The following is a 17,402-nucleotide window of genomic DNA, read 5'->3' as shown; positions in this document are numbered from 1 at the left end:
ACAGGGTGGGCCGGGCGCGGTGGCTCAAGCCTGTAATCCCAGCACTTTGGGAGGCCGAGACGGGCGGATCACGAGGTCAGGAGATCGAGACCATCCTGACTAACACGGTGAAACCCCGTCTCTACTAAAAAAAAAAAAAAATACAAACAACTAGCCGGGTGAGATGGCGGGCGCCTGTAGTCCCAGCTACTCGGGAGGCTGAGGCAGGAGAATGGCGTAAACCCGGGGGGCGGAGCTTGCAGTGAGCTGAGATCCGGCCACTGCACTCCAGCCTGGGCGGCAGAGCGAGACTCCGTCTCAAAAAAAAAAAAAACAGGGTTCAGGAATTCCAAATGTCGTCCTAGCTCTTCCTGAAGCATATTGAATCCTCCAAGTATATCCCGTTGTGCTAACTAGGCTTTAAGTCTTGTCTGTAGATTCATTCTCAAAGTTTCTCCCTCAGAACAAAGAGCATGCCATCCTCTAAACTACTCTCTCTGATTTTTTTCACCCAATTTCTTAGTTTCTTTCCGTTGCTTTTCAGACCCTCGCAGCCAGATTCTGCCCTCATCTTTCCAGTGACACTCTTGGGGCAGATTACTAAAGACCAATTTGTAGACCTGTCCACGTGGCCTCTCAAACTCAACACCGTGGATGTGACGTTGTTCATACTGCCTCTCTGACCACTTAATATTGTCCCTTAGATGTCAAAGGTCCTTATATTAATAGTTTTATTTTTAGCTCCTTTACGTTTTACATTTTGTCCTGAGTCATCTCAGCTACATGCATGGTCTTAAATATACGCTGATAATTCTAATTCACGTAGCTCTCCTGCTGGCTCTTCCCCACTCGTTTAAGAATAACTTCACTTTGCTGGACTCCACCTTGAGTGTCTCATTTTCAGCTCAAGCTCATGCTGTGCTCACACTCATGCTGTGCCTTTACTTAGATTTGTTGTGGTTGTTGGTTCCCCACAATCTGGAAAGCTCCTTAACCTAAATCCTATTTATTCCTTAATGCTTAGCACAATTTATTACTCTTGTTTCCATGGCACATTGTACTTCTGTTTTAGAGACTACCTTCCTTTGAAGCATATGGCAGGTTCATTTACTATCCAGCCCACCACAACTCAGTTTTTGAGCTCCTCTGTGTTCATCCTTTTATGGCTAACCCTCACCGGCATGAGTGCTTAGTAAATGTTGCATTGGGATGAATTTATTCCTACAGGTTGCACTTGTTCTCTCGCCAAGTTTTCTGGCCAAATAATTCTGGAATGATTTCCTTACCTTAAGGGAGTCTGATCTGGGAAGAGCCTGGGACGTGATGTAACTTCATAGGCTGTAGAGTCGAATATTCATTTACTTAAGCTCTTAGCTCCGTTAGAAAGCAGTGTTGATTCAGAGGCCGGGCGTGGTGGCTCACGCCTGTAATCCCAGCACTTTGGGAGGCCAAGACGGGCAGATCACTTAAGGTCAGGAGTTCGAGACCAGCCTGGCCAACATGGCAAAACCCCATCTCTACTAAAAATACAAAAATTAGCCAGGTGTGGTAGCGCGTGCCTGTAATCCCAGCTACTCGGGAAGGCAAGGCAGGCGGAGGTTACAGTGAGCCAAGATCACACCACTGTACTCCAGCCTGGCCAACAGAGTTAAACAAACTGTCTCCCAAAAAAAAAAAAAAAAAGCAGTGTTGATTTAGAGCTACGGTCACCTGATGCTCAGGCCAGTAGTATTTCTCCCTGCACCATGCTCTTGTCCACGGCAGATGCTGTAATGCTCTACACTAGTGAAAAACTAAGCTTGAGATGCATAAAAGAACACGTAGAGATGGGGAGTCAGTTCTCCATACATTTGGTGAGTAGAGGCATTGGTGTTTTGTTCCAAACTGTACAATCGAGAATGTTCGTATAATGACCGCTTTGGAAGATGGAGACTGTCTTCCTCTGGAGCATAGGACAGGTTTGTTTACTATCCAATACAATAAAAAGTGTTTCCCTCTGATGCAAAACCCAGGTCAGTTTGCTTGTGGCCTCATTAGATTTGGGCTGTGGCGCAAACCCACTGCATGTGCAGTATCCACCTAGATCGCCCCGTGTCGCTCCCATGGGATCTGGGGCTCAAGCTCATGTTGCATGCTATGTTCTAAGTAATTAAGTCTATTGTCTGACCCAGGAGTCATTCTACTTTAGCATACTCAAAGGAATTCCTTTATACCATTTATCGGCTTGTACACAATAGCCAAAGGAATATTCCTATCTATGGCTGATGTAATAAACTATCACAAATTTAGTGGCTGAAAAAGTTATTATCTTCCACTTTTGGAGTCCAAATTCATGGGGCCAAAATGAAGGTGTTGGTAGAGCTGTGCTCTGCTCTAGGGCAGGATCCGTTTCTTGCCTTTTCCAGTTTCTGGTAGTTGCCAACATTATTTGGCTTGTGGCCACATCACTCTAGGCTCTGCCTCTGTGGCAACACTGCCACTTCCTCTTCTGTCTGAAACTTTCCTCTTATGTAGACATTTGTGACTGCATTTTAAGGTCACCAGATCATGCAAGATAATCTCCCCTTCTCAAGACCCTTCATCACATCTGCAAAGCCCATTTTTTGCCAACTAAAGTAACATTCACACGTTGCAGGGATAAGGATGTGGCTATCTTTTGGGGAATCATTACTCGTCCGATCAGCATGGTAAAGCTTGCAAGTAAATTAAAATTTTGTCACTTTGTTCACAAATCAATTTAGCAGAAGATGGGAATAGGACTAATTATAACCCGTATCCCCACAACAACTCCTAAGTTATTTCCTTATAAATACAAATCCCATACAGGACAGTCTTGGGTAATTATTATTCTGTACTCATAAGTTTCCTGGTTTGGTGAGATTATGTTGTCCCTCTGTTTATAGTCTTACGGTAACAATTAGTTGACTTCTACAGGTCCAAACTGCTATTTAAACTGCAATTTGAGTTCCCAGAGGGCAGAAAGTTCTGTTTGAATTGTTCTACAGCCAAAGTTGCTTTTTATTGTTTTGGGATGTATTCTCTACTTATACCACAATTTTCGAGGATTATTTCAGGTATGCTTTCTGAGAGACTCCACGTGGTTGACAACTATGATCAATCCCACTGGTGAAACCAGATTCGAAATAAACTTATCCGCAGGGTCCATGTCTGATTGGCAACCTTCCAGGCTGCTGTGCATGTATGGGTAAGGTAGAGGCAAAGAATGAAGAAGTGAGTCGGCTCTACCAGCTCTCTGTGGAGCCTTGGTTCACAGTAGGAGGGGTGGATGCTCTCGAGAAAACTCCACCATTCATACCAACAAACTTATTCTGCTTCATATACTAACATTTCCAGATATTCCTATTTTCAAAGTTATTTTGAGTTGACAAGAGATTCACTGTGAATTTACCCAATAGCATAATAAATGAATAAACTACCTTTTTTTTTTTTTTTTTTTTTTGAGACAGAGTCTCACTCTGTCACCCAGGCTGGAGTGCAGTGGCGCGATCTCGGCTCACTGCAACCTCCGCCTCCCAGGTTCAAGCAATTCTTCTGCCTCAGCCTCCTGAGTAGCTGGGACCACAGGCGCCCTCCATCACACCGGGCTATTTTTTGTATTTTTAGTAGAGATGGGATTTCACTGTGTTAGTCAGGATGGTCTTGATCTCCTGACCTTGTGATCCGCCCACCTCAGCCTGCCAAAGTGCTGGGATTACAGGCGTGAGCCACCGCGCCCGGCCTGAACTACCTATCTTTCTATTTAAAGAACAGATAGAAGAGCTTGAATGTAATATTTATTTGGTGAATTTACATGTGAGGTCATTTACAAAAGAAAGATACAGACAGATGCAGCTTTCAGTGCAGTTTCAAATATTTTCACAATAGGCAATACTCCATGAAAATTTGGAATGACAGTATAGAATGGCACATGCTTCAGTTTCCTTTGTGTTTCCCTACCCAACCCCAAGGTGAAAGAAGGGAGAAGAGTAGAAGAAAATGTCGGTGTTAATGTAAATACAGCCATGCAAATAAAAACTTTTTTAAAGTCAGAGATCATTCAGAGATGTAGAACATTTCTGTATTCGGGGCCTATCAGAAGGTGCATAATTTAAAAGCAAAATGCAGAGGTCTCAAACTTTCCATCATCCAAATCATCTTGAATTATATTAACTGCACCAACTAATTAGTGGTCTCCCCAATATTTTCCAAAGATTGACTTTGAAAGGGAGTCATTTCTAATAGTTTCTTTAAAAGATAGCATTTGTAGACAAATCTTTTTGGTTTCAACAGAATTAAGCACCCTTAAGGGGTGTAAAAATGCTCCTTTACTCCCAACAGTGTAAACCATAATTATAATTCGTTCTTAAATAAACCTCTCCCCATCCTGAGTATTTCAAAACAAAAGACCGCTGAAGAACACAACCCTTCCCTCACCAGAACAATCTAGCATATAAGCACAAGGATGGTCTATAAAAGTGGAAATTCGAAATAAATCTTAAAGTGATTTTTAAGTAAGGGGGCAGAGTAAAGATAAAACACTGCTGTCAGTATCCCTAGTGAAGACCTGGACCTGGGTGGGTAGTTAGTCCTTAGAGATCAAGGTTCGCTCACTACAAAAAAAGCACTCTACATGTCCTCAGCATCTTCAAAAATAAGTGGCTCAAAATTCCTTAAGCACATGTAGCCATAGTTAAAGCACTAAACTTGTTATTTCAGGAAATACTATGCTCTGGCTCCAAGTCTTACATCCTTTTTGACCCTTTAGCCACATTTTCTTCACTAGAAATTTTAAGCTATTTCAATACTCCCATATATCACACTTACTCTACCTTTATTTGGGTTATACATACAAGCAATCTGCACTTTGATTTTTAAAAAGTTCTAAAATTTTTAAAGACATGGGGTCTCACTATATTGCCCAGGGTGGAGTGCAGTGGCTATTCGCAGGTGCAATCATGGCACATTACAGCCTCGAGCTTCTGGTCTCAAGCCTCTTGCCTCAGCCTCCCAAGTAGCTGAGACTATAAATAGTATATACAGTGCCACTGTACCCTCTATCCTACACTTTTAAAAGCACATCATTAAATAGTACTAATTATTATAGAAAATAGTTACAGACAATTATAAACACACTTCTGTTTCATCTTACCTCTTTGTCTGGTCCACTCCCCCATCAATACTCAGCCTTCCAGCACATATATCAATCAGAATATTTTGCATCTGCATAATTTGCTGTAAGAAAATATGCTGTTGTGGACTTTAAGAAGAATGTACATTATCCATTAGAGTGGAAAGGGGCCAAGAGGATTAATAAGTGCCACCAAGTTTCTAAAACTCTGCAGAATCAGAGGCATTGTGCATGCTGACAATGGTTTAAAGGGTCTCTCAATTTTACTTTAATCCCCCCATTGAACCTGTTTCTTTCAAAAAATCAACTGAAAGCGGTTAATTGAATATAAATCTATTTTACAGCATTTACTGTTAATTTAAAAATCAACATGCTGTAAAATACATTATTCACACATATATATAAAGACGAAATCATCCAGAACATAATCAACTCCCAACCCCCATTAAAAAAAAAAAATCAACAAATCAGTTTTTATTTGCATGGCCAATTATCACTTGTACTCTTTGCAACTTTATTTAAATATCCCTTTAACATGTTCTAATCTTTTGTTGCACAGGGAATAAAAGCTGCAAGACTGCAAACTTCCTTCAACAGCCACACCCACAACACCTAGACATGAAACAGATGTAACAAGTAACAACACCACAAACAGAAATACTAATTTCCACCATTCAACACAGTTCATGACAGTGTCTTTAGGGTTCAGTTGAAGAGGGGTAAACTTTTAAAAAGAGGGTCAGTCTGCTTTCCCCCTATTTTATAATGTTGGTGGTTTTAATCCGTATTTCTTTGCAACTTCTGTCTGGGCATGGGCGGCATCGCAAAGTGAATACAGATGGGCCATCTCCATTTCCGATTTGGCCAGGTTAATAGCTTTGTTGAACATGTCAATGGCTTTCTCCATGTTTCCTCTAAAAGAACAAAATTTTTAAGTCTCAGATTCAACAAGCACTTCACAATATTCAATGAAGGTTGTAAGTGATGCTACATGAAGTCTGACCACTAAGTTTCTACTATGATTCTGGTAAAATGCTTCTTTTATAATAAACAAGAGTACCTACCACATTGAAAGCACTCAATGAATGTTAACTACTATTACAAATATTATGTGCTTACATTATATCTCTTGTATTCTGTGTTTACTGATAAGAACAGTGAGACTACGGAAATTAATTGGCTTATCTAAAAATCACAATTCCGTCTGGTTCCTAAATTCTGCATGTTTCTACTGTTATAACATGAGAGTCCTTTGGAAAGCAGTAACATAATCTTGGGACACTAATGACATGCAAGGCCCTCACCTTCACAGACTGATGTGGACTCCCCTCTTTCCGCTTCATCTCTTACCAGCACGTCCCCAACCCCATGCACCTCTACTCTTCAGGCAGTCTATGTGAGTTCCCTGATGTACTGCACACTCATACCTACATACAATACTCAGATTTACTGCCTCTGCCTGATTCTGGTCAAATCCACAGCTATCTAAGAACTGTTTTAAGTAACTAGTATTAGCTACATATATATGCGATCCTACAAAGAATATTAAGTCCCTACTATATATATATACACACACACACACACATATACACCTACCTGCATATATAGTTTAACTGGCATACATGTTAGTAAGGTACATTTTACCGGCATATGTGCCAGTTAGACTCTACATATGCCAGTAAGAAGTACCACTAGGGTGACTATATTTAATCCCCTATTACAATATATGGCAACATGATAGACTTATTTTTTTTTAAAACTTTTTTCAAGAGTTCATGTTCTGGCATTAGGCCAAGAGCAAGCAAATCTGCAAAATCCTAGGATAATCTGCGATTTCATTTATTCAAATTCACTTATTTAATTGTAAGGTAAGGTTCAGAATGGATTTTTTAAAAGTTCAATTAACATGTGAACAAAATTCCATCAAACCCTAAATCAGAGGTCTTTAATTAACCCAGGATCTATGAAAGCCTTAAATTAAAAGCAAAGTGTTTTTGTGTGCATTATTCTAAGAAGAATCCACAGCGTTACTCAAAAAAGATTAAGAACTACCACCCTATACTATTCTAGTACAAGAATATTTTATTCACATTAACAAATTAGCAATTAAGAAACAATTTAGGCTGGGTGTGGTGGCTCACACCTGTAATCTCAGCACTTCAGGAGGCTGAGATGGGCAAATCACTTGAGGCCAAGAGTTTGAGACCAGCCTGGCCAACATGGCAAAACCCCATCTCTGCTAAAAATACAAAAAGTTAGCTGGGCATGGTGGTGCATTCCTGTAGTCCCAGCTACTTGGGCGGCTGAGGCACAAGAATTGCTTGAACCCGGGAGGCAGAGGTTGCAGAGTCAAGATTGCACCACTGTACTCCAGTCCGGGCTGGAGACTCTATCTCACAAAAAGGAGGAAAAAAAAAAAAAAAAAACTTAGTATTTACATGCCACTGTGGATACAGAATGGTTCAAAAGAACACAATTTTTTTTTTTTTTACCAGCCTATATATATTCTGCCTACTGTAGAGCAGGGAGAGGACTACAGGAGGGGCTGAATGATAGGGAATTAAGAAAACTCATGCTGCTTCCTGACAAGTGATAGTGTCAAGATCAGTGACTTTGGCATCAGTGATATCAGAGCTCAAACCCTGTCTTCTCTATTGGCTTACTGTGCAACCTTGTAAACCTAAGCAGTCTGGGCATCAGTTAAACTAGGCATCACATAATCTCCACCTTTATTAAAGATGGGGGTGAAGATTAATTGAAAGAGTACTTAGAAAACATCTAAATTTCAGTACTTGGCCTAGAGTAGGAAACTCAAATGAATGGCAATGCCAATATTAAGATGGTACACAGTAAATCCCATATATAAAATAGTTGTCACCTTTTAATGGTGGATCTTAAGAGCAATTCTGGATAAACATTTACACAAAATAAGAGGTTAAGGACAGAGCTGCAAAAAAGATTCTTATCCAACTCTGATTTTAAAGAAAATTCAGGGGCTCTGAATTGATGTTGCAATTTGCCCTGTTATTTGGCTGGACGCTTCTTTGTAGGAAGGTCCAGATTTTCTGGCAACTTGGCTACCAATCCTTATGTCACTGCCTAAGCATATTACGGGCATTTTTTCCCCCAACAGGAATAAAAAGGAAAGAACATAACAGACTTTAACACGTATATAACAAGAACAAAACGCTAAATATCTATGGAGCTGCCATACGTTTCCTAATAACAGACTCCAGAAGTTACCTTTGTACTTCAATAGTTCCCATGGTTTCATAGGCAAAATCGCATTTATTGTCAATTTCAATAGCCTTGCTGATAAGTTCCAAACCTCTATCCAGATCTTGCTTCCACTGAAGTTGAAGTAAACTGCAAATGCAAAAAAAGAGTCAGATATGACTATGGCCTAGTATCAGTAGAAATACACATGTATTAATATGACTCAATTTCTACCTTCAATGAACTTATAAGTTAACAGCATCAAATTGTGTTTTTTTTCTCAACTTATATTGGTTTTCTAGTCTAAGTTCCTTATTATAAAAAGTGTTCAAGGTCTAAGCTCTATTACTAACTTATCTTGCATCCCTTATTTTTCACTTTATATAAATTTAAGTGAAATTTCTTAGGATAATTCAAGTACACAAAGGCCACAAACACTTGTGTATGCTTCCTATTTTGATATAAGCAACAGCTGACAGGATATTCAGTTTGAAATTAAAACCCTTAACATAGAGCAAAAATAGTACGTTAATTTCTTTCTTTTTTTTTTTTTTGGTTGAGACAGAGCCTCACTCTGCCGCCCAGGCTGGAACGCAGTGGTGCAATCTTGGCTCACTGCAACCTCCGCCTCCCAGGTTCAAGTGATTCTCACTCCTTAGCCTCCTGAGTGGTTGGGAATCGGGCATGTGCCACCACACCCGGCTAATTTTTTGTAGTTTTAGTAGACACTGGGTTTCACCATGTTGGCCAGGCGGGTTTCGAACTCCCAACTTCAGGTGATCCGCCCGCCTTGGCCTCCCAAAGTACTAGGATTACAGGTGTGAGCCACTGCGCCTAGCCTCCTTAACTAATTTCTGTAAGAATGAAAAGACATCCAGGAGCATTAAGAAGTTTGTCAATTAACTTCTCTACCACAGTCCCCTTCCTCAGTGGCCAAAATAAATACATTTTATTACTATGCAAGAAATTCATTATCTCATTGGAACAACCACAAAAATACATACCCTTTATGAACATATGTTGTGGCATTATCTGGTTCCAAATCAATACATTTATCATACATTTCATCAGCTTTACCAAACTGTTGTTGATCTGTTAATGCCTATGTGAGGAGATACTTCAGTTATATTAAGGTAACTGTCAGCCTAAGCAGTTAAAAGTGTATTTATTATTCATTATAAAAATTTACTTCATTTATTCATTATTACAAAATTATCATGTTTTGGGGATACAGACTGATTTACATTTTACAACTTAATTGTTGGAGTTTTTAGGTGGCACTGCTATAAATATAAAATCTTAACTGTCCTCTTTCTTCAGCAAGTGGTTACCTGCCATAGCAGATAATCTCTGGTAAACTGTTCAATACAGATAATCTCATTCTTAGTGACAGCTCTAATATCACATTCTCATAGGTACAGTCACATCACTTATTCATGATTTATCATAATACAGCTCAAGGGAATTTTTTTTTTTTTTTTTTGGAGACAGAGTTTCATTCTTGTCACCCAGGCTGGGGTGCAATGGCACAATCTCTGCTCACTGCAACCTCCGCCTCTTGGGTTCAAGTGATCCCCCTGCCTCAGCCTCCTGAGTAACTGGGATTACAGGCACACAACACCTTGCTTGCCTAATTTTTGTATTTTTAATAGAGATGGGGTTTCACTATGTTGGCCAGGTTGGACTCAAACTCCTGACCTCAGGTGATCCACCCACCTTGGCCTCCCAAAGTTTTGGGATTACAGGAGTGAGCCACCGCACCCAGCCAGGGAATTATCTTAAGGGCAATATTCATCTGGAGGTATAAATTAAGATGTATGTGTTAAATGTCTTCAGAGGTATGTCTCTGAAATTACTGATTTTTTTTTTTTTTTTTTTTTTTTTTTTGAGGCGGAGTCTCGCTCTGTCGCCGGGACTGGAGTGCAGTGGCCGGATCTCAGCTCACTGCAAGCTCCGCCTCCCGGGTTTACACCATTCTCCTGCCTCAGCCTCCCGAGTAGCTGGGACTACAGGCGCCCGCCACTTCGCCCGGCTAGTTTTTGTATTTTTAGTAGAGATGGGGTTTCACCGTGTTAGCCAGGATGGTCTCGATCTCCTGACCTCGTGATCCGCCCGTCTCGGCCTCCCAAAGTGCTTGAGCCACCGGGCCCGGCCGAAAGTACTGATTTTTTAAAAAGCAGCTATAACTGCTTCAACTAATACATCTCCAAAAATAATTTCCTAATATTATCTAATACCTAGCCCGTATTCGGTTAACCCTGGTTATTTATAAGATGACTTTTAAGAACTATGTGAGTCATTATATTTGGCTGTATGGCTCTTAGTCTTTTCATACCTAAAATAAGCTAACTTAAATGAAATATTTTTAAAATCTCTCTTAAAAATATCAACGAAATATTGTCAGCACATCCTCTTTATAATAAAAATCAGAAAGATGTAGAAAGTAGAAATATTTTTATAGCTTCTGCCATTGTGAGCATGGATGCCTTCCTGATATATTTATCTATCTCTATTTACCTCCCTATTCGTTTTCTTTCACATGGTTTAGTTCATTTTGTATACAATTTTCCCTTTAATAACAGGCAGTGCTATATCTTGCTTTGTTAACTTTAATGTATTTGTAACTTTTAATGGCTGCATAATATACCATTAAGTGAGTGTACCACAATTCTGCAAACATAATTCAATCTTCTGTTGAACATTTACGATTTTCCCCAATTGTTTGTCACAGTTAACAATAATGTAATAAATACTTATTTTGAAAACAAAGGAAGCAGCTATAATCAGCTATCTTAAGGCAAATCCCACAGCTGAAATGTAAGGCACAGTTCTGTGGATATCAGACTATGCTCAAGTTGTAACTTTGCGAGTTGGCCAGCATCTAAACCAAAGCTTTGAGGGCCAAAAAAGTTACACTAAGTATATACACACACACACACACATACATACACGTACTGTATGCATATATAAAGTTACATATACTATATAGTGAAGCTAAAATTAGAAAGCAGATCAAAGAAAAGAAATCGGAGTGCAAAATGACTGTAATAACGCTAGTGCTGATGAGAAGACAGCTCATACACACCACACCTATCTTGAAGGCAGAACGGCGATAGGGAAATATGCTATTGGTAAAGCTCTGCAGAAGAGTTGTGCCCCAGCAGCGGCTGCTACTCGGCGGCCTTTGCTCTTCCAGATGCTTAGAGAAATCTGCACCAAAAAAGCCCTTCTGAATTCCAAGACAATGATGAAGATGTTGCTGTCACTTCCCAGTGTGTTACTAATGATAAGGCATCAACTCAAGTGTGCCCATTCATAGGATTAAAATGTACACTTCAATGCAGTTATATATAAGACCTACCTCTAAAGAAGTGATCCAACACAAACCAATTTTCTCATAGTTCCACCCTCAATAAACCCTTAAAATCCTTGTGAAATTGTTCTTATAACCTGCCTAGCGATACCATGAAGGAAATTAGAAACAAAATAAGCAACCTTAAGAATGGTGTAAGGAGGGGGGTCAACCAGGGATGGTAATATATATATATATGTACATATATATATTTTTTTTTTTTGGAAATACAGTCTCACTCTGTTGCCCAGGCTGGAGTGTAGTGGTGCAATCTCAGCTCACTGCAACCTCTGCCTCCTGGGTTCAAGTGATTCTCCTACCTCAGCCTCCCAAGTTGCTGGGATAACAGGTGTGCACCAAACCACACCCAACTAATTTGTGTATATTTTTAGTACAGATGGGGTTTCTCTGTGCTGGCCAGGCTAGTCTCCAACTCCTGGCTCAAGTGATCTGCCCGCCTCAGCCTCTCAAAGTGCTGGGATTGCAGGCAGGAGCCACCACGCACAGCCAGGGGATGGTAATTTGTTATTGTTTCCTATTTCTGTGCTGTGGAGAAAAACCCAACATGTCTTTTGTAATTAAAAAGAAAAATTAAGTATATAGAGCATCAGTCCCCAACACTTTCCCAGCACTTCTGGCACCACGGACCAGTTTTGTGGAAGACAATTTTTCCATGGATGGGGGTGGGAGGAGGAGGGATGGTTTTGGGATGAAACTGTTCCACCTCAGATCACCAGGCATGAGAATCTAATGCTGCTGCTGATTTGACAGTGACAGGAGGTGGAGCTCAGGTAGTAATGCTTGCCCAATGCTCACCCGCTGGGCGGCCCCATCCCTAAGAGGCCACGAAGCACCTGTACCCTGATATAGAGTATTGAGATGGCTAGTTTATGCAGATACCAAAACCAATTTTCAGCTTTAAGAAAGAAAACTGAGTCATTCAGAGGTCATTTATTTGAGGGGAAAATGTATGACCATGACCTACAAGAAGCTAATCATTTTCATTTAAATGGATGATTTAAAACTAAGAAGTTTTCAAGAATTTCAGACAACAATAAGAAAGTTAAAACAATTCAGATATAAATCCTGCTTTCCATACCTTCAATCCTAGACCAAGAGAGTTTCAAGAATTTTAGATAAAGCAAAGATAAATTAAAATAAACTGTTACAACAACCTAGCCATATAAAAAGGCAGTGACCAAACAGAAAGAAATGCCTTTCTGTGGATATTTTCTCCACCAATTGCATACGGTAATTTTTTCCTAAGGCAATTACTTTTTGCAAAACCAATCCAAACGAGGATAGGAGAGAAATTTTTGCCTGAAGCTTCCCCATATTGAGTTTAGGGCCATGATTTCCAAACTGTGTAACAAAGGAGCCTCTTCTGAGGTGATTCAGGACCAACCAGGAGCCATGAGAATCAATCAGCAACAAAGCCACCTGCTTCCAAAGAAGCTGCAACCATGACAGCACTGTTTTCTGATTTCCACACTGAGATGTAGCATACGTTTGCAGTTATTTTTTAAAAATCTGAAAAAACATTTACCTGGGCATATAGTGCATAGCCTTCGGCACACCTTGGAAATTTCTTTATGACTTCTTCAAAACCTCTCATAGCTGCTTGGATTTGTGAAGAGTTGTTTCCCGTATATGCCTGGCGGTACTATAAAAAAATCAAAACAGGCCTGTCAAATCAAGAACTCAAAAACTCATGGGATGTTAACATAAACATACAAAATTACATACATATTTCCAAAAAACAGGTAATTTGCTAACATAATCTGCAGCATCTAAAAGGGTTCCAAGTAGGTATCTCAGCAGCAGACAGCCAAACATTATGTACAACTACGACTCCATGGCCACTATACCATTTCAAGATGTTCAATATTGTAGAATAGGGCATACTAATCTGTAAGAAGTGAACTTTGCAATAAATGAATTTTAAAGCTAGTAAAATTTTTGTCATTTTTTTCATTTATAATATACATTTGTGACACAATTTCTTCCTTTAAATGGAAAATTCTTTTAGAACTCTAGCCATATAGCTAACTGGAAGTACCTTATTTTACTAGAAATGCACTTTAAAAAAAAAAACACAGCCTTTTGAGCTTTGTGTTTCTGAATATTAAGAAATAGTTCTATGAAACAGGGGTGAGAGAGCAAGTTACATGGTGTCATATTTACAAAGTATTTCCTCAAAATGTTTTTGCTCTTTATATTGATTTATGGTGGAGAAGCAGGGAGACCAGTTCTGTTTACCGAAATATAAAATCAGGGACAAACATCCATCAAGATGAACCCAAACAAATGTCTAGAGAAATACAAGAGCTAGGTATTAATAAGCACCTTTTTTCCTCAGTAGTTATCCTTTGGGAAAGAAAGAAAGAGAAGACTTTGTAGACAATGAGATACTGATTTCTGTTGACACTGGAAAATAAAGGTGATGTTTAGGAAAATACAAAAGATAGTAGTACCTACCAATGCAAAACATTTCTGTGCTTGTGCCAGAGCAGACTCAGGTCTTAACCTAATACATTCATCAAAATCTGCCACTGCTTCTTCAACTTGATCAAGGAGTATTTTCAGCTAAGAAAAAAATATGTAAATAAATGTAATTCAAATAGGTCCACCAGTTAAGTATGTGCTGTGTCTCATCTCTATTATTACAGCTCAGCATAATGCTGAGCATGTAGTAATTATTCAATACATAATTACTTTCTAGAAAGAGAATTTAAAAATCTTGAAATTTAAAAGGCAAGATTCCAAAACTTAAAAATGTTATCCAACTTTTAGAAAGGACTACAAGCCAACCATTTCTGCACTGCAATTCTGACCACTATTAAGCAAGAAACCCCTTCTTCTAGAAAACGAAACATCCTGTACATTCTAATATCAAGGCAGGTTAGACATCAGATAATTACCTTTCAAATTAATCTTCAGACACTACCAGTAAAGATTAAAATGTCAAGAATTTTAAGAGGTTATCTCAACACTTAACACCCTTCTGAAAGAAATAGTCATGCATAATTACATTTCAATCAACAGACCGCATATACAACAGTGGTCCCAAAAGATTGTAATACTGCATTTTTACTGTACCTTTTCTATGTTTAGATATGTTTTAGACACACAGTTACTTACCATTGTGTTACAACTGCCTATAATATTTGGTACAGTAACACGCTATATAGGTTTGTACCTTAGGAGCAACAGGCTACAACATACAGCTTAGGTGTATAGTAGGCTATACCACCTAGTTTTGTACAAGTACACTCTATGATGTCCGCACAACAAAATCGCCTAATAATGCACTTCCCAGGCAGGACCCATGCTCCTATTAGGTAAAATTCTCCATTAGAAAGAACTTCAGCTCTTCTGTTATTATCATGCATAGCCCACACTTTCTACCATAAGGCATTCTAAGAAGCCATGTTAAGCCCATTATAAAGCCATGTTTTCCCCACCTGAGGCAGTAATTGGAAACTGTTTCTTCTCTATATATTTCCACTAAAAAACTAATATGCCTGTTACAAAACTTCAAAAGATAAATATATTTATTTTTACTATTTGGACAGTCCAGACTATTTCCTTATATAGCAGGAAGCTCACAAAAATCATCCTGTTGATTCTAGAATTAACTCAGATTCCTTACTAAATGTTATTAATGTTTCACTCATTGAAAACCTATGAACCAGAAACACCAGAAAAACAAACTTGAACTAGTAAGCCAACAGTTTTTGCCTGCCTTTACTCTTTTTTCCTAAGTAAATACCAAAATTAAAGACAAATATTCAGGACAAACAAAGGCCAATTCAAACTGTAAACCACTGTGCTACTTTGTTCACAGCTATCAGAAATTATAATAAGAAAAATCAAGAAAATTATACAAGAAATTCTCAAAAATGTTATCAAATAACTCAATCCAAAAGTCAGACCTCTAGGTAAGAAAACAGACTTACCTGTCCTCGGTGGTGATAAACATCTGCATTCTGAGGATCGATATCAGCAGCCATGTTAAAATCCTGAGTGGACAGCAAAGGCTGCTGCTGTTGCATGTACATGCTGCCTCTTTTGATGAGAGCATTTGCTCGAAGCTATACACCCCAAATGAGGAAAGGTTCATCATTACTTTTTTCTCCTCCAATCTAGTTTCTTTAAATAACAGCTTTTTTCTATCATCCACATATCACAAAGGTCACCCTTTTAAAGTATGCATGTCAGCTGTTTTTAGTATATTCACTAAGTTGTGTACTGATTACCACTATCTAATTCCAGAACATTTTCATCACCCTTAAAAGAAATCCCATACAAATAAGCAGTCACTCTCCATCCCCGTTCACCTCCTACACTCTTCAGCCCCTAGAAACCACCAATCTATTTTCTATTTCTACGAATTTGTATATTCTGGATGTTTCATATAAGTGGAATCATATATTATATATAGCCTTTTGTATCTGGCTTCTTTGAGTTAGCATAATGTTTTCAAGGTTCATCCATATTGCAGCATGTATCAGTTTTTCATTCTTTTTGTTATGCCTGAAAAATATTCCATTGTACATATCCATTCACCAACTGATGAACATTTGAGCTTCTTTCACTTTTTGGCTACCATAAATAATGCTGCTATGAACATTCATATACAAGGTTTTTTAAAAAGTTTTTTAAAATAGAGATGAGATTTTGCTGTGTTGCCCAGAGTAGTCTAGAACTCCTGGGTTCCCAAAGTGCTGGGATTACAGGTGTGAGCCTCCATACCCAGCTCTCATGTACAAGTTTTTGTGTTAATGAATGTACTAAATTCTCTTGGGTATATACCTAGGAGTGGAATTACTAGATCATACGGTAACTTTTTGAGGAACTGCCAAACTAATTTCCAAAAGGGCTTTCCCATTGTATTAATACATTTCCACCAGCAATGTATGAGGGTTCCAATTTTCCACATCTTCAAAAACACTTATTATTATCCACCATGTTTTTTATTAGAGCCTTATTGTCTTTTTGATTATAGCCATCCTAGGAGGTGTGAAGTGGCATCTCACTGTGGTTTTGATTTGCATTTCCCTAATGGCTAATGACGCCATCTCGTCATTTATTATTGGTCATTTGTATATTCTTTGGAGAAATGTCTATTCAGATCCTTTGCCCATTTTTAACTTAGGTTGTCTTTTTATTGTTGAGCTCTTAGCAGAGTTCTTTATTCTGGATACAAGCTCCTAATCAGATACATGATTTATGAATATTTTTCCCATGTTGAGTGATGTGTTTTCTCTTTCTTGATGGTGTCTTTTCACACAGAAGTTTTGTTTTGTTGTTTTGAGACAGGATCTCTGTCACCCAGGCTGGAGTACAGTGGCACAATCACGGCTCACCACAGACTCGACCTCCCAGGCTCAGGTGATCCTCCGACCTCAGCCTCCTGAGTAGCTGGGACGACAGGCACATGCCATCATGCCCAGCTAATTTTCAAGCATGAGCCACCACCCCCAGCCAAGCACAGAAGTCTGATCACGTCCAAGTTATCGTTTTTTTTTTTTTTTTTTTTTTTTTGGTTGCTTGTGATTTTGGTGCCATATCTAAGAAACTACTGCTTATCTAAGGTAACATTTAGTCCTCTATTTTATCCTAAGAGTTTTATAGTTTTAGCTCTTACATTTAGGGCTCTAATCCATTTTGAGTTAATTTTTGTACATGGCATATGGTAGGCATCATTACTACTTGCCATTAAAA

The 17,402-nt window shown here is 38.9% G+C and overlaps 1 protein-coding gene across 1 annotated transcript in view; it reads right to left on the bottom strand.

The window, feature by feature from the left end:
* Nucleotides 1-3,760: 3,760 nt before the first annotated feature.
* TOMM70 (translocase of outer mitochondrial membrane 70) overlaps nt 3,761-17,402 on the bottom strand; it is a 38,901-nt gene continuing 25,259 nt past the window's right edge. The window contains exons 7-12 of the mRNA XM_033211477.1: nt 15,635-15,769; nt 14,154-14,261; nt 13,222-13,338; nt 9,328-9,425; nt 8,351-8,473; nt 3,761-6,021 (exon numbers count right to left, since the gene is read on the bottom strand). Of these exons, the coding sequence (XP_033067368.1) occupies nt 5,868-6,021; nt 8,351-8,473; nt 9,328-9,425; nt 13,222-13,338; nt 14,154-14,261; nt 15,635-15,769 (735 nt within the window). The 3' untranslated portion in view covers nt 3,761-5,867. The remainder of the gene's footprint in view (nt 6,022-8,350; nt 8,474-9,327; nt 9,426-13,221; nt 13,339-14,153; nt 14,262-15,634; nt 15,770-17,402) is intronic.

The sequence above is a fragment of the Trachypithecus francoisi genome, unplaced genomic scaffold (assembly GCF_009764315.1).
Source record: "Trachypithecus francoisi isolate TF-2019V2 unplaced genomic scaffold, Tfra_2.0 Lachesis_group0, whole genome shotgun sequence".
Taxonomy (NCBI): domain Eukaryota; kingdom Metazoa; phylum Chordata; class Mammalia; order Primates; family Cercopithecidae; genus Trachypithecus; species Trachypithecus francoisi.
The sequence above is the reverse complement of the archived record's forward strand: the minus strand, read 5'-3'. Positions and strand labels throughout refer to the sequence as shown.